This window comes from Peromyscus leucopus, chromosome 17 (genome assembly GCF_004664715.2).
Source record: "Peromyscus leucopus breed LL Stock chromosome 17, UCI_PerLeu_2.1, whole genome shotgun sequence".
In the NCBI taxonomy this organism is placed as follows: Eukaryota; Metazoa; Chordata; class Mammalia; order Rodentia; family Cricetidae; genus Peromyscus; species Peromyscus leucopus.
Window position 1 is genome coordinate 48,832,753 of NC_051077.1, and position 18,759 is coordinate 48,851,511.

Below are 18,759 nucleotides of genomic sequence, written 5' to 3' on the forward strand. Positions count from 1 at the left end.
CTGTCAAGTCACACGCCATGTTAGAAGCATTTACTATAAATCCCTGCATGTGCTCTCCCCAGGGACCTCACGGCTGAGCCACAACCCTCACGTCTACACTTGGTTAGTTTCCCATCACTTTCTCCAGGCAGCTTTTTCTAACTACTTGCAGTATGTGTGAGGCCTTCGTCCTAGGTCCTCCTCCCTTGTGTTGAGTGTACAGTCATGTCTCTGTACAAGAGAAAGCTGAACGCCTCACAGCTGTGTCCCCGACCTTCTCATCTCTACCTGCCGTTTTCTCCTCTAGCTCTTGCTCTCAGGAAAAGGGGTCTGTGTCCATGGATCTTTGCACTCATCCAAAAACATTCCCATCCCTTCTTTCTCAATACTTTGTTTTTTTTTTTTAATGGCTGTTGTTTAATAGCCGAGCCTTTTCTTACCTGTAGTTTAATGTCTAATTTTCTGTGACGCCTCTACCTTGCCTGTGAAAAAGCTCAAAGTTTTCCTGAAATCCTCACAGAGATGACTTCAAGGGTTTTTGGTTTTGTTTTTGTTTTTAATTTATCAAAAAGAAAATTTCTGACTGAGCTAAGAGGGCTTGACAAGGGAGCAGATGCAAGGTAGAAGTCATTTTAAGATATTTACAGGCTGAGGCGTCCAAATAGCTCAGCAGATAGAGGTACTTGCCACCAAGACCAGCAGCCTGAGTTCAATCCACAGTCCCACACAGTAGAAGGAGGCTCTGACTCCCACAAGCTTGCCTATAACCTCCGCAGGAGGGCAGTGATGCTGGTTCACCCACCCACACACATGTACACAACCTCCCACCCACATAAACTAATAATACTAATACTAGTACTACTAATAATAATAATAGATTTGATGTTTAAAGTTTTAAAGATACATGAGGCCCAAAATACAGGCTACTTTCCTTTCAACTCAAACATAAGAGCAGTGAAGGTAAGCACATTTTGGCCACAGAAAAATCTAAAACGTAGTTTGGCCCATGGCATAGGTGTCTTTTGTGTATGTAAGGTTATGCGGAAGTAGCCATTAATCCAAGTCTTGTGTATATAAAAAAATCTCAACATGCACTGACCTGATTGTAGACAGACACTAAAATGCCAAGGGACTTCGGGTTCTGCTTGTTCTCATCTCTGAATGTCAGATAACAACATGATTCAAGAACAGCTTCCTAGGATCACCGAATCCCCGAGCTTCAAGCTCCCACAAGATAAAACTGTCTCACATCCCAAATGTTTCACCATGTAATTTTATTATAGCGCTGACATAATTGTCTTTGCACAATCACCCTGTAGGGAAAAGCCCGTTTGTGGTTTCGCTGCCATGTTTCCATCTATACCATAGCAATAATGATTTGTGTGAAGTACATTAATTTTAAAACTGTTTGTTTCTTTAATGGCACTATCACATTTTTTGTTTATTTTTATTAGAGGTTTGCAGTTGATATTTTGCTCTTAATTTTTTTTAGAACAATCTAAGCATGGCTTGAGAAGACTCTTGGGGTACAACTTGAACTGGATAATTTAGAAAAAGTTCAAAATACTAACAACATGCAAATGTACATTGTACAAAATGGAAAGGAAAATGAATCAAGGTTTTGATTTTCCCTGTGGGAAATAACTTCAACTTTATGAGAAAAGGCTATTGCTGGTTTACTTCAGGGAAAGATTTTAACTGATTTTTCTAAAAAGAGAGACGTTTTAAGACAGGAAGTTGGACCATAATCAGCAAGAAGCTGGCAAGGTCAGGTTGACTCAGTAATCAGCAAGGTCTTTGTTTAAAGCTACTTATGAATAAATTTCCTTTTTTGTGTCAGGAAGAGTCAGAGCCTGAGTCTTTGGGCAGCTGTAGAGCATTTGACATAATCTTTTCTTTTCCATGAGGAATTATCAGATGGTATTAACTCCTAAGTTTTCTTTTCAAGTAAGAACTTTTGTCCACAGAAGAAGCAGTGAGATTTAAGACCACATCATGAGATTTCATCTACATTGTGACTTTTTTTTTTACATCTATGTTTAATCTTTCCTTAAATTCCTTGGTTATTTGAAGAAAGGGATTAGGGTGACTCATTTGTAGAGCATGGTTTGTTACTGCTGATGTATGCACTGTTCTTAACACCAAAAAGCCATGAACATTTCAAGGTAGGGGACTGCCTTGAAATGTTCTTTTCTCAAAAAGTCTATATTGAACTGTCCTCAGGGGCTAAGGAGTTGGATCAGTGGTGAAAGTGCTCACTAGTGTTGCAGAGGACCTGGTTTCCATTCTCAACATGGAATCCTATCCCAAGCAGAAGAACCAACATCAAGGGCACAAATAACACTCTTAGGGGTGTGGGGGAGGGGATTCCATTCACTGCTGGTGGAAGACAAGCTGACATCTTCATTGCGAACATCAGTACAAAGAGTACTCAGAAAACTAAAACTACCACTTGACCCAACTGTACCACTCCTGAGTACATCCTAGAAGACTCCACATCATACCACAGAGATACTTGCACATCTGTGTTTATTACTGCTCTAATCATAATACATAAGATATGAAGCAGTCCAAATGCCCTTCAATAGATGAAGTGATAAGGAGACTATGGTACAGTTGCACAGTGTTATTTTTTTCCATCCATAATGAAAATTAATCATGGCATTTGCAAAGAAAATGGGTGGAAATGATATTTATTGTTGAGCAAAAAAAATGCTAAGAATCAGGAAGGCAAATATCACATTCTTTTTCTGATACATGGATCCTAGATCTTAATCTTTATGGAAAACGTGTAAGTGTTCCATACATGAAAGGGAGTGCATGTCATAAAACTAGAAAGGGGACATGAGAGTGGAGGAAGATCTTAGAGAAAAGGGGATTATAGAACATGTGTGTCATGGGGATTATAGAACATGTATGACATGGGGATTATAGAACATGTGTGTCATGGGGATTATAGAACATGTGTGTCATGGGGATTATAGAACATGTGTGAGAGGAAAGCAGAAGGGGGGCCAGTGAGAAGGGGAGGGGAAGACAGAGAGGGGACATGGGGGAGGGAGATGGAGGAGGAAGATGGGAGAGGGAAATAGGGAGGGAGAAATGGGGAGGGGGAGTCAGGGAGAATCAACAAGCACAGTGAATGTATGAAAACACCATCCTGAAGCCCCTCACTCTGTATACTAATTGAAACAACTAATTTAGAGGACAGGGGAGTATCACTTTTTTTTCTCTGATTTCTTATTCTCTGTAATTTCAGTGGCTACAAAAATAAAATTGTAACCAAATTCTATGCAATGGAAATTTTGTTTTCTTTCACTGAATGCTATTATTTGTTTGTTTGGTTTGGGTTTTGATTATTCTTGAGATTGTAATTTAATTACATTCTGCCCTTTCCTCCTTCCAAAGCTTCCCATAGACCCATCCCCACTCTCCTTCAAATGCATGGCCTCTTTTCTCATTGTTTTTGCATGCATATATGTATTTAATATACATTATATTCCTAAATATTCCCTGTTGAATTCAAGGAAGACAACAATAGACATGACCAGCTGGATGGAGAAAAGCTCATGAGGCCTCAACCAGGAACTATGGGCAACTGAGGGAAGCTGGGGGCAGGAGAGATGGTCCTTCGCAGGGAAAAACACACTGATTGGTTGTCCAATATCAAATGGCGAGCCCTGAAAACACACATATGTGTAACACTGGCTGTTTTTATAGGATGTCATATTAACTATTCAACATCTAGGGAGCTCTCAACTGTGGCATGGCATCAATGTCAGGGTGGTACACAGAACGACAAGCTCAGTGTCCATGCCCTAGGTCTGGATAAAAGAGATGTTATAGGACTGGACATTAAAAATGGGCACTCAGATAATTTTTCACCTTCCTCCCTCATGTTGGCTTTTTATATGAGATATCACAGCTGACTTTTAACTTCCTAACTCAACTAGGAAAAGGGGGACAGTGACTGTGAACTTGTTCTTATCCAACAATGCCTACCCCAAGGTATAGAAGTCAGTGCTCTTTGGCTTTGTTCTTACTTAAGAAGTAAATACAAAATACGCATGTACTCTGTCATATACTTTCTCTTTAAGGTTAGTAGATCGTTGGGTTTCAATTCCTCTAACTTCCTGCACTAGCTATGTGAGCAACTGCCTTACTTCCTCTAGTTCTCTAGGGAGACAGCGTATTTTAAGAGCAGATTCTTACCTCTCCTCAAAACTCCTGCTTCTGGAGATGAGCGTGTACACCTAGAAGGAAGTAGCAGAAACTGATTTATGTGTTCTTCCAGACTGCCACTGGGTCATTGTGTAGATTTAAAGGGTTTTTAAATACTATATTCAGTGCTTGTATTTGGAATAGCTGTAAAGCAATAATTCTAGTGAAGTTTATTAACCACTCTCAACAGCTGGTTAAATTACTAAATTATTGAAGGTCTAAGAATTTTTTTCTCTTCTATGTATAGGATTAAAGTACATGTGTATACATGCATATTTGTGTGTGTGAGTTCAGGCACATGTGTGCAGTACACATGTTCATGTCAGAAGACCTCAGTCCTTACCTTCACCTCGGTTGGCACAGGGTCCCTTAGCTGTTAGCCACAGCTGTACCACATGCTTACAAGGAGGCTGCTTCCACTGCCTTCCCATCTCACCCTAGCTGGGGTTACAGATCACTATTCCTCCCAGCTCTACAAGGGTCTTGGGCTTTCCAGCTGAGGTCCTAACACTAGAAAGCAAGCAAGGGCTTTCTCTGGTAACCCATTTCTCCAGTCAAGGGCTAAGCTTTTAATTCACTTCTTAGAGTTATGAAAAGTTTGTCTCATCCAAGGAGAAAACTTTCTAAGATATGAAAATGAGAGTAATGAAGAATTCAAAGACTGTAAATCTATATAACTAGAATTCACTTTAATCCAGAAACTAATAGGACCCTGAACTGATAGACAGAAATGTCAACATTTTCAAACAATAGGATTTACTGAACTAGAATTCTATGGCATCAGGAATTTTCATGACTGTTATATGATGATAGTTATTGACAGTTCATTGTGACCTAATCAATGTACATTTCCCTAAGAAATTCTTGGTGATACTTCAGACCAGACTTTCAATATTAACTATACAATTTGATTTCTCTTTAAAGCTTTTCAAAATTCTTCCATAATAGTAATATCCCATACTTGTAAGTAATACAATGTGACCCTGTAACTGTGGCATCAAAATAACATAGTGAAGTTATCAAACTATAACATTCTTTGGAGTATGTCTTCTTCAGTCCCTCTCTGTCTGTCTATCTCTCTCTCTCTTTCTCTCCAATGTCTTACTACATGTTTCTGGCTGTCCTGGACTTGCTTTATAAACCAGGCTAGTCTCAGACTTGGAGACGTCCCCTGACTCTGCCTTCCTAGTTCTGGGATTAAAGTGTGCACCACCACACCCAGCTTCTTTCGGATACTTCTAAGCCATGACCTTTATATATGAAACACCATAGACAGTAACCTTTTAAACAGACTAAGTTCAATAGATTTGCTCTTTAAATGGTTTCACTGTCAGAATGAAATGTGTTTCTTGTGTGCAAATATCTCATATGCCCTCTCATATGACTTGAGTTCAATAACTATCATGGGAAAGTAAATGAATATTGATCACAGGTTTGGTTCTACCATCCAAGTTGGAGTAAAAAGTCCGTGAGTTCTAGATTGCAGGTTAGAGTTTCTAATACAGCCTGATATAAGCAAGGCAGGACTCCTGGGGTGAGCAGTGTCCTCTGGGAGAACTCACGCTTTCTGCCGCGTCCTTCCCCAGGATCTGTCACTGCGAAGGAGATGAAGAGAGCCCGCTCATCACACCCTGTCGCTGCACGGGGACCTTGCGCTTTGTCCACCAGTCCTGTCTCCACCAGTGGATCAAGAGCTCAGACACGCGATGCTGCGAGCTCTGCAAGTACGACTTCATCATGGAGACCAAGCTCAAGCCCCTTCGGAAGGTACGGTGTGGGGGTGGGACAGGAGGGGGATGGGGGAAGGGCCGTGCTAAGCGGGCTTGTGCTCAGACTTAACTTCCTCCTTGATAAGATTCTGCCAACATACTAATGTTCGTGGAGAATGCTTGGCCCATGGTGGACTGAACGGGCAAAATACAACCATGTCTTTTCGGGTAAATTGGTTTGTTCTGTTGTATATTGTGTAACATATATATTATTATATATTATATTATATATATATATATATTCTATATATTGTTTTTCGAGACAGGTTTCTCTGTGTAGCTTTGTGCTTTCCTGAACTCACTTGAAGCCAGGCTGCTCGAACTCACAGAGTCGCCTGCCTCTGCTCCGATGCTGGATTAAAGGCGTGCGCCACCATCGCCCAGCTACTTCTAGATATTTTAAAGGTGGACAGATATATAAACGCATAGAAAAGCACATATTAACTGTGTATATGTGAAAATACAATTATAATTCAATATAATTGAATTGATGAGAAGCATGAGAATGTTGACCTTTTGAGGTCAGTTCCCACAGCTAGATGATAGAATCCGCTAAATAACATGAACTCACTAAACTTTTTAAAAGTTGACCATTAGATAGTAAGAGAATTATTTATTCTGTAAGATGTGTCCTAGGTTATGCTTAATTTCTTTTAATGATTGGTTCAATGTTTTATGTGTTACTAAAGGGGTATAATGAAAAGTCACTATTTTCTATATTGTTCATCAAGTTGTAAGAGAAATAGAAGCATATTTTTAATCTACAAGATTGAATCTATAAGATTTATCTGTGTTAATTCTTTTCTAGAACATGATAGTAAGACTATGAGGAAAGTATAAAGCTAACATTTCAGTCAGAGTCACCAAAAGAACACTTGTTAAGGACACATGTAAGGGTGATGTGCTGTGTATACTTCATTCTCGAGCCCTGGAATTTACCATTTAACTTATTTATCTTTTTGCCTCCTATGCACATGCAGACACACACACACACACACACACACACACACACACACACACACGCACACACACACACCATATCTATGTATATAGATGCCTCTATACCCAAAGGGAGTGTGGGGACTGCGATTTAAGTAATGAATCAGTCCAGAGCTGCTTTTCTATTTAAATTAAATGCAAGGCTAACACAGATAGAAAGAACAATGCATGGAAATAAACATGATGAGTTCCAGAATGAGAAGAGTTGAAAGCAAACAAGAATATCCCACTAGGCATTTAATGGATTTAAAGGGGGGCTAGCCATGTAGCCATGGGAATTCTTCGTTCAATCTCTAAATTATGGGGAGGGAGAGTAACATGCCCTATTTTTGTCGTAGACTTGATTTTATAGATCTCAAAACTATTTACGAATTACCTTTGGGGGGATGCATTTTTTTTTCAACTTGGGATGACAATGAATGAGTTGCTGCAACTCAACAAGCTCCATCTGATTATTAATGAAATGACATAATTTCTTTACAAAATAGGAACTGTTTTTTTTTTTTTTTTTAACTGTAAGCTTCATTCACAGGGGTTAAGACTGAAGGAGACTATAAAAAGCCTAATCCCTTGTTGTTGGCTTTTTGTTCATTTTGTTTTTAATAATTTATTTATTTTCATTTTATTTGCATTGGTGTTTTACCTACATGTATGTCTGTGTGAAGGTATCAGATCTTGGAGTTACAACCAGTTGTTAGCTGTCATGTGGGTGCTGGGAATTGAACCCAGGTCCTCTGGGAGAGCAGTCAGTGCTCTTAACTGCTGAGCCATCTCTCCAGCCCCAAAGGAACATTTCTTTTGACCATAAGTATTGACAAAAGGCACTATTTAAACACTCTCATATCTGATAGCATAAAATGTACAGGGAGGGTAAGCATCTAATACAGATATGGCTCCTTAGCAGTCCACAGCTGTGTTCTATCTAAGTCATGAAACTTGAATATTAGTTATCAACCTTTAACTATGTGATTGTGTCACATAACATTTCACACGTTAAAATTTGAATACCACCATACCTGGCTTGACTGGAACCATCTTCCTATAGGACTACATGGTGGGGATAAGACGGGAGTGGAATGTTAATATTGCAATTTGCTTTCAAGTTCTTTGCTTTGCTCACCCCTTGTGTGATCTTGAGGCGCGCACACGCACACACACACACGCACACATACACACACACACACACACACACAACCTCTATTTGCACAGCTGTAGCCTGGAAGAAGGATTTGAATATTCAATTCCTATGTAAGGCAGGATGTCTAGACATGAGGAATGAGTACATCCTATCTATCCTTCCAGGACATTCAAAACCTATGGAAAGTATTTTAAATTCTCATTTTCCTCTCTTTGGCCAAAGACACAGTGTCTTCAACATGGTATTAGATTGTGAGGTGGTTCAAAACAACATGTAAAAAGAATTTTAAACTGTTCTGGGTGGTTTGTTTCAATGGGATGTAAATTCATGAGCATATTCTTTTGGTAGCTTTTAAGTATTCATAAAGAATGCCAGGTATAACACTTGGTAAGAATATATTTGAAGTACATCCAATTAACAGCTCTCAACTCAGTAATTCTGTTACACTTTATAACATTCTAAATACCAGGCACATGAAACAATTAATTAGCTAATGATTCTGGATCTCTACCACCAGCGAATGGAGGTGGGAGACCATGATTAGATGAGATAACGTCTTCAGAGAAAATGTCAGTATTCATAGGCTGACAGAGCTTGGAGCTTAACTGTCTCTACAGATACCAGTGAAGGCTTACCTCATTGATTGCTACACCAAAAATTGCAGTTAGCAAAGTCATCAAGGTAGCCTAATGTTTGCAGAAGAAAATCGTTAAAATCAAAATAAAATCAAGGGTTCATTCCAGGGAAAGCAAGTCCCCGTCATCTTTAAGTCAGTTGCTCAACTACTTTTATGACAATCAATAAAAGTCCCATTAACGTGCTTAAATTATCTAGAGCAAGGAGAAATTCTCAGAGCACAGGAAAGTGTAAAAAAAAAAAAATCACAAGTAAAGAAAGTACAATGATGAGCTAGTGAAATTTGGAAAGATACACACTGTTGGTTGGGAAGCATAAACCAAACTTGCGTTCTGAAGCTCAAGTCTGGGATTCAAATCTGAATCTCCCTGAGTAAGAAGCCAGGTGCTGACATAGAGCAGGTTCACAAAGGCAGTGAGTGCCATGGACGACTTCTGTCCTGCCCTAAAATATCTGTGCATATAAACCACATGATAAATATAGAATGTATCTATTTACTTTTTGTCTCATCTAACTATTCAACCTACACTAAGCCTGTTTTGAGTAAATACATGGATCCCATTTTACATACCAAGAAAAGAGTCACCATATCAAACTTAATGCCACCCACTACAAAGATCTTTGTACCCATTGTATGGTGCAGGATTGGGTTCTCTTTAAGGACCATAACATGTGTTTTTCTGAGTATGGAGGCACAGGAAGCTAAGGCCAAAGGATCAAGTGGTTAATGCTAGCCTGAGCAACACAGCAAGACTTTCTTCTCAAAAGGCTGAGTGATGGAATGTTTTCCTTTTCACTTAAACTATTTCTGATTGAGATGTTTCAAAAGAATTCTTTCTGAAACAATTTTTTTTTCTAGAATCTTCCTCTTAAACCTGGAGGAAACGCTTTACCCAGCATCCTTTTCCCAGTAACTCAGTTACATCATTGTATACACAGTAATTATTTTTCAGCCAAACACTGAATGCAGTAATTCAAAAGTTTGTGTTATCGTCACTGTATTTTTCCAGGTTTTAAAGGTGTTTTCCGAGGCCAACAGTCTGTCTTGTGTTCTTTCCTCCTTGCTGTCAACATCTAGCATCGTTTCTCTGTTCCTCGGACAACCTTAGTCAACACTGTACACAATTCTTTCTGATGTAAACAGTAACAGAGCCAAGAGAGCTGTCCTACTAGGTTTACCGAAGGCTGGATTCAGTTCTGGTGCCCCTCTGCAGGATTCTCCTTTGAGGACTGGCAAGAGTTTTTGTTGGGGGGGGAGGGGCGGCATTTGGACCTCATTCTGAGCTTCACAGAGTTAGTTCCTTTTCTCATCCTTTTTAGTTCTCAATTTTACTCAAAGATCTTGAAATCACAGGATAAGAAAGCCTGAAGATGAAGTTATATTGCCTCCAGGCTGTTCTTTTGTCAACTGAGCTCAGGTTGGGGAATTTGCTCTTCCATTTCTTCACAAACATACAAGCCACGGGCCGTGACATCTCTCTCTGTCCTAGGACACACTGCAGACAGAACTTTCTCTGTCTTTCTTGCAAGGATCATAATTCACAAGGCATGCACGCTCTCCTGCTTATTTGTACTTAGTTTCAGACGCCATTATAATCCCCAGACAGGAAGGCTAAGGGGCTCAGAACACTCTGTTTTCCAGCTTATACTGTCCCAATGCCAGATATGTTTTCCACAACAACCTGTTCACTGTCTGCCGGTGATGATGCCAAACACTGCTCTTTCTTTCCCACCGTGCCATTCACAGAAATGGGGTGTCCGTCTGTCTGACTGTCATAGACAGGACACGATGAGCAACCTACCAAACAATGCAAAGATTATTTTTTCAATATTTCAACTTGAAAGAAGCATTAACTTTCCTGTTAAACTGTGATTTTTTTTATTAGTTATATTGCCTTAACACACAGATACCCCCATAACTAAAATTGATATTTCAGTTAAAATAATATTGCAGTGTGAATCCATGATATTGCCTCTACGTCGTCTGTCAAGTAAGTATGAGATAGAAAACACAGGTGTCCTGTGGTTCATGCTAGTAGATACTTGGGTCTAGTCACATGGGTTTTTATCTCTGTGTCTTTAAATGACACACTAGTAAGTCCAAGAAATATGTAGTCATCTAGAATCAGTATTGTAGAACAGTTTGTCTATAATAGAAATATTATTTTCTGATCAGTGAATTCTATTTTATTTGTGAAATGTCCACACATTCACATAATCCTCCTCCTAGACAGATTTGAACTCACACCAGCAGTAAACCATGTCTGCATAATCATTCCAAGAGGATCCCAATGACACCCAGCTAATACATTCACCCAATTTACTATATGCTAAGAACCTCCCTTGTGCCATAAAGGATTAGTAATAAGCAAGACAAAGCCACCCCCTCACTATCCACATTGATGGAGAAGAATGGGGAAGGACAGGAAAGTATAATGTGCTCCAGAGGGAATTGGTATAGGGAGTTCAAAGCAAGCTGGCTGCCAAAAGCATGATCTAGTAAAACTATCCCAGTTAAAGGAATATAAAAGAACACCTATAACCACGTAGTAAAGTGGCTATCTTTTTCTCTTTTGTTCTTCATGCTAATCCAGATGGTGTCACTTAGCAGTTGGGCACCCAAGACCCTAAGAGATGAAAATTGGGAATATGAGAAGGATTTGATAGAGGTTGTCACAAACTATTTATTGAATAAATAACACTGATTAAATAAATAACTACTGAACAATTTTCCAATTCTTTTTTATTACTAAATGCTGTATATTAATTTAGCTGTTTCTTTCATTAAAAACTAATGTCTGAAAAACACTACTCCCTTTCCAGGAAAGCTGTCACCTTCTATTATTATTCTAGTCATGGAAATAATCACTTAACTTTATATTCACTTTGCAATTGAAATCTCTAACCAAATGAACATTTACCCTTAAGAACATCTATTATTATTTGAACAAAGAGCAAGGACACAAATACAGAGACTCTCTTAGACACGGTATGATCTGGTTTTCCCTTGGAACACAGGGAATCAGTCTTCCAATGATGACAGGAGCATGAGGGAATCAAGTTAGAATGTGTGCAGGCATGCACACACACACAGGTGCATATGAAGATTTCCCCAAAGCATCGTTTTTGATTGAGTTTTAAATTACTTTTGCATTTAAATCTTCCTCTGGTGCAGCGGTTCTCAACCTTCCGAATGCTTTGACCCTTTTAATACAGTTCCTCATGTTGTAGTGACCCTCAACCATAATGTTATTTTTGTAGCTACTTCACAACTGTAATTTTGCTAGTTATAAATTGTAATGTAAATATCTATGTTTTCTGGTGGTCTTTGGTGACTCCTGTGAAAGAGTCGTTCATCCACAAAAGGGTTGTGGTCCACAGATTGAGACCCACTGTTCTAGTTACAGATTTTATCCTGCAGTTATAGGGATATTTTCCTTCATATATTATTCTAATATCTTGTCTTCATATCAAAATTTTGACTTATTCTTTAACACATAAGTCACTGGATATCAGCATTTTTTAAAGCAAATATTTTAAATCCAAACAAATTTCTTTTCCATTGAAAAGACTATAGAAAAACCTTTTATTTCTATTTATTTATTATTTATAATATGGTGGATCAAACCTGGGGCCTTGTACACACTAGGCAAGGTGGCCTACCATGAAAATACAAAGTCTAGCCCTCAATTCTTTGAGAAAGGGTCTTGTTATGTAGGCCAGGCTGACCTCAAACTTACGGTTATGATGTTAGAATTACAGGGAGGAGCCACCACACCTAGCCCAAGAAGGACAATTTCAAATGCTATACCTGAATTGATGGTCTCCAACCCCATTGTACACATATTAATATGCTAGTACATTAGCATTAACATACGTGACTAAATTTATCATTCTGAAAGGAAATTATTTTCTCACAAGCCAGCCCCTTCCCAGTTTCCTAGTTTTTTGCAAAGGGTATCATCAGGTAATTCCTTTTCTCTATCTTTCACACAGATATTTCACCTATAGCCTAATCTTTCCGAGCCTTTTATTTTACACAGAAGTGTTTACCATTTAGTCTGATAAAGCAGCCAATGACAGATCACAGCCAGCCCTTGGGAAAGGTATAGAATAGTATATTTTAAAAGGTGGAGAAATAAAAAGGCAGGAAGTGGAAAGATGGTAAATAATACAGTCCTAGGATTTTTACCCCCCCTTCTCACTAATTAAGAAGTGAGGGAATGTCAGGCAGGGTGGTACATAACTTTAATCCTAGCACTCCAGAGGCAGAGGTGGGCGGATCTCTGTGAGTTCAAGGCCAGCCTACTCTACAAAGCAAGTTCCAGGATAACCAGAGCTGTTCCACAGAGAAACCCTGTCTTGAAGAAAAAACAAAAAAGAGGAAGTGAGGTTTTACTGTTTATTCTATTGGAGTTTGCTATGCAGGGAAACATGAAACACAGAACATAGTTACTTGCAGCACAAAGTGCTTCTCTTAGAGGACCTCCCTCAAAGGAGAGAAGGGATTTTTCTCTCCCATCTTATAGCACCCGAAAAATGATGAATAGCTTTCAATCACTTTTATATAAAATGAAGGAATATCAATAGTTCAGAAGAAATAGTTCAAACAGTAGCAGAAGGCAGGCCTGCAATAGCCCCTACTCAGATGGCTGAAGCAGGAATATCAAAGGTTCAAGGCCTGCCTCAGCAACTTAATAAAACACTGTCTCAGATTAAAAAGCACAGCATGGGCTGGACATAGAGCTCAGAGGTAGAAGACTTGCCTAGCCTGTGTGAATCCAGGAACCAAACTCAGTTACCAGTAAAGTCACAAAAAAAAAAAAAAAATTCATAAAGGAATGAGTACTGGTCCAGGGTTCAGAACACCAGCTTGTTATTCTACTTCTAATACTTCTAATTCTACTTCTAATACTCCTTCTGAGTTGAGCCTCAGTTTCTCTATGTGTTAAAGGAGGAGATAAGATAAGCATATCATTAAAGTTTCTTCCAAGTTACAACTTATTTCATGAAAAGTGAGGAATTCACTTACCTGAAAAGTAAAGAAAGGAATGTATTTTAAATATTCAGAACAACAACAAAAATAGATGTACATGGAGTTGTGCTCACATACATCAAATTATGTAACACAAAATGCTAAGCAAGGAGAGAGACTGATATTGTCTATAGAAACAGCCGGCACAACAGCTTAATATTTTTGTTTGTTAGTTTTGAAATTGTGCTTTAATCATAACATTTTTCCCTTTCCTTTCCCCTTCCAAAACCTCCCATATACCCCTCCCCACTCTCCTTCAAATTTATAGGCTCTTTTTTCATTAGTTGCTACTACACACACACACACACACACACACACACACACACGCACACACGCACACACGCACACCCACACACAGCTTGAGTCCATATAATGTTACTTATGTGTATGTTTCTAGGACTGACTGGCACTGGACCGAACGGCGTGCTCTTCCCTGGGGAGGACACCTCTCCTGCTCTTAGCTTTACTCTGTTACCTTTAGTTCTTCACATAGGGTTGAGACTTCAAGGCTTTTCCTATCCAGTTTGGCGAGTCCACTGGGGTCATCTTCATTCAGCTCACATTTGCATAGTCATGTTGGTGAGAATTTACACGTATAGCTTCTGCTTTTTTGGAGACATTTATCTCACAGCAAACTCCTTTGATCCTCTGGCTCTTAGAATCTTTCCACCTCCTCTTCTGCAATGTTCACGGAGCCCTGAGTGTGGGCAGTGTTTTGTAGATAAATCCATTGGAACGGGGTTCCACAACTCTGCCTTTTAATTGGTTGTGGTTAACCTTTAACATTTCTCATTGCTCTTCAGGGAAAACCATGATGAGAAAAGCAAGAACCTTCCCTGCATTAAAAAAGGAAAAATAAGCCGGGCGGTGGTGGCGGTGCATGCCTTTAATCCCAGCACTCAGTAGGCAGAGGCAGGTGGATCTCTGTGAGTTCGAGGCCAGCTTGGGCTACAGAGTGAGTTCCAGGAAAGGCGCAAAGCTACACAGAGAAACCCTGTCTCGGGGGGAAAAAAAGAAAAATAAAAAAGATAGGACAAGAAGAATTGAAATTAAGAAAGGGAATGAAAGAGGGAGGGAGGAGATGAACAAAAGGAGAGGGGGGAAACATAAAAGGGAGACCTTGTCTGTGGGCAGTTAGCAGAAGCAAGGTCTCCTACAGAAAACCAGACCTGTGTCCAGACTCCATTCCTTTTCTGCTAAGTCCTAAGCTGGTGGTCAAAGGTCAAGGCAAAGCCAAGTCAAGTGCTTCTTGACAGCAGTTGTGGAGCCCAGAGGCATTCACAAAAGGCCCTGACCCTCCAAAGGAGTCTGATGGGCTGGAAGCCATTTTCTGCTTGGCACTGAGAAGATAACTGGATTTAAGGTCTTAGTAAACTAGTTGTAAAAAGTAAATAAGTAAATAAGGAGGAGGAGGAGGGAAGAAAGGAAGGAAAGAGAGAGGGAGGAAGGAGGGAGGGAGGAAGGAAAGAAGAAAAGAAAAGAACTCCAGTTTCTTATTCTTAGGATGGAGTATTTATAAATATAAAACTACTTCAATATAAAGTTATAGCTGGAAAAGTATTTTTTATAAGCAAATACAGGTAAATTTTGAAGTTGGGTCTTCTGAGTGTGAGAAATGGCTTGAAAGACTAGAGAGCATCTACTGGGCAGTATTCATATAGAAGATGATACTGTCAGCCATCTTTGTCTAAAAGAACGTGGTAAAGGGGTCTGGGAATGCCCAGTTAAAATCCAATAGTCCCACTTCTTCAAGTAGCAAGCATTTACTGAGAACCTTCTGTGTGCCATTTGCTGAAAGCAGGCTGAGGGCACACCGGGTTCTAGAATGTGGGCAGTTTCTAACAGCTGGTCCTAAGATTATAGGAATGAATGAGACACACGTTCTCTAACCTTAGAGAATTTGCATTCTGGTATGGTGGGAATGGAAGTAAGAAGTTTTCAAGTGAGTTGTTTGGGCTCCACACCCTTCGTTTTGATTGATTGTGGTTTTTTGTAGAGGTCTCTATCTGTTGCAAAGAAAAGTTTCCTTAATGAAGGGTGAAGGCTATACTTATCTTTGAGTTTAAGGACAAATTCCAGAATCTATACCCATAAAGTCTCATTAACATGATTACCTAAACATGACCTGAAGGACAACAAACAGTATAGACATGCTGAAGTGGACAAGGAAATGTCAACCCTCCACAGAGAACTAGAGGCAACTGAAGAATGCTGACAACAGGAAGAATAGTCATCCCCAGGGAAGAGCGCACCAGTTGGTTATATAATACCAATGGTCAGCCCTGGACATACATACAAGTAACATTATACAGACCGAGCAGGCTCTATTTAGGAATATATATATGTGTGTGTATATACACATATGCATGTAATAACAAGGAAAAAGAGGCCATGATTCTAAAAGAGCAAGGATGGGTATATGGGACAGTTTGGATGGAGGAACATGAAGGGAGAAAGTTGTAATAGAAAGAGTAGATTATAAAATATCTTGAAATAGATCAGATAATGGTATAAGATATAATTCCAGTACCTACAAGAGGGTTCGTTTAATTCTAGCAGTGAATTTTAACTGGAGAGAAATTTCTAGGATAATTTTGGTGATGAAGCCTTCAATATCACAACTGTCTCTCTGTCTCAAGAAAATATTTAATGAAGAAAATCAAGATAAGAAATTCATTGATTGAGTATGGTGACCTAGGGCCAGGATGGTGCAAAAAGACAACCCTGCAGAAGTTGACTGGAAAAAAAAAAAGCCTTGTTTGTGGCAAGCAGCCAAATCTCATGGGCAATTTACATTAACAGTCAGGCAATAAATGAATAAAGCAGCCATGTTTCATGACAATGAACAGTCAGTAAAGAACTGGGGTTGGATAAGGATAGGCTGAACTATGACGTTCTGTAGGCAACTCACAACTAAAGGGTATAACAGCTGCACAGCCCTAAGTGATTGTCACAGTCAACACTTCTGCAAATCAAGCCCCAATTCTTACCTTGAATACGCACTAAATTTGATCACCAGGAGTGAATCAGAGGCTGCCTATGACCTACTTGCCAAACAATATGCCTATTTTTCCACTTGGCATGGGTCAGTCGTTGTGGTCACTGTCTATTCACTATCACTTCTAAAGAGACTTCCACCAACGTACCTATTAATCCATGGGCTCGATTTGGGAGATGATGTCAGTGCCACCAACAGATGGACAAGCCAATGGGTAACATTAGCCTTGAGAGGAAACTGTGGACTCATCAATCGGGCACTGTATCTATGGCGCAGGAGGAAGAATATGAGTGATGTTGAAACAAAATCATTCTTTGTTCTTAGGCTCCACGGCCATTGGCACATCTATGTTGCCTTGGCCTGCCCATATTGGAGCTATCGTTGTCTGGAGATGGACGCTATCTGAATTTATTTATGGAAGCTTGCCCAAGTGTTTTTCAACTCAGTTACTATAGATTCAGTTCTTTGGCTCCTGATATGTGTCCCTCTGGTCCCAACTCATTTCTGCAGTCTCAAAGCCAAGAGCTAAAAAAGCAAAGGTCAGCCCAGTCACACAGGACACCTCCTTCACTCAGGACCATCTCTGATTATATCAGATGAATCACAGCACAAAACTATGTTGGAAACAAAACCCCTACAGCCCTTTAAGCCAAAGAAAAGCATAGCTCTGACTTACCTTTTAAAATAAACATCATTTTATGAAAGGAAAATTCAAGCTCTCATTCAAAATTGCTTTGTGGTGATTTTTTTAGAGCCAAGAATCAGAACTGGGAACTTTGAACAGCGTCACAAAGAGGTACATGCTGTGGGAAGGACACAAGCTGTTTCAATAAGGTGGCTTTTCAATAACGGGCTTTTTGTCTGAGGCTTGAATCTCCACAGATAAATCTCTCCTTGGCCCTGCCTGAGTAATTGGACTGGATGTTAACAAGCTTTTCTCCTATGTGACTAATAACCAGCTTTGGTGCAGTAATCCTTATTTATGCTCATGATTTACAAATATGCAAGAGGCACAAGTGATAGTCCTTGGGGAGAAGCTTTGAAAGGGAGACTGCTGGGAAAATGAACAGAACCAGGGCAAGATGTTTTTCTCAGCACCATCAACATTCAGAGCAAGTACAGATGGCCCTGGGTTCCTTGTAGATGGGCAGTGATTTAGAGAAGGGGCAGACTGGAGTGAAACACATTTGACTCCCATCCTCCTCCCTGCCTTGGATGCTGAGAGTGTCCCTCTCGCCTAACGCGACTCATGATAAGGACTGAGACTAACCTTTCATAGGTCAGGTAACAGTGCTTTGCCATGGAATTAGTTTTCTCTTAACCTAATTCAGTAGATTCTTTGCCATCTTGACATAACAGAGGTCCTTCATGGCCATGGATTTCTTGAGGCAACCATTCCATGTTGTCAAGGCAACCAACTCTGACAGGTTTCTCCCCCTCTAGAAAGCAATTTCCAACATTGCAAACCCTAAATCACAATCATCCCTTATAAAACTCGGGGTCAGACATGTCCCCTCCATGTGTAAAGCTGTTACTTTTTTTATGAGCTCCTGTGTCGTTACAGGGAAAGAATTTGACTTGAGGGATAAAACGTACATTAAACATCAAAGTTAAAATAATCTCGCAGCATTTTTGTCTTGTTGCTCCATCCCCAGGAGATAGGAGACTGTTTACTGCTTGCCGTTACATATTTTTTTAAACTGTGGTATCTATGTTGGCATATTTTGACTACATTTCTATGTAAATTGATTGCAATCAGCAGCTTTCTCATGGTTTGTGAAATTCCACTGCTGAAAAGATGAAGTATTTTCTGGGGTTAGCATCACCCACTTATTGCATATTTGCTCCGCTTTTTAAGAGTCAAGACCTTGTGAACCTCCTTTTCCATGTAAATGGAGTCACTTTGCAGTTCCCTGAGAATCTCTTGAATGCAAGGGACGAGTGAGTGTTTCTCCAGAGACCTCAGTAGCATCCCAGGTGTTTT

At 39.7% G+C, this 18,759-nt stretch overlaps 1 protein-coding gene across 5 annotated transcripts in view; it reads left to right on the forward strand.

Moving 5' to 3' along the window:
* Marchf1 (membrane associated ring-CH-type finger 1) overlaps positions 1-18,759 on the forward strand; it is a 540,293-nt gene that overhangs the window by 489,376 nt on the left and 32,158 nt on the right. For all 5 annotated transcript variants that reach the window (XM_037211768.1, XM_037211765.1, XM_037211766.1 and 2 more), the window contains one exon: positions 5,787-5,967. In XM_037211768.1, the coding sequence (XP_037067663.1) occupies positions 5,787-5,967 (181 nt within the window). The remainder of the gene's footprint in view (positions 1-5,786; positions 5,968-18,759) is intronic.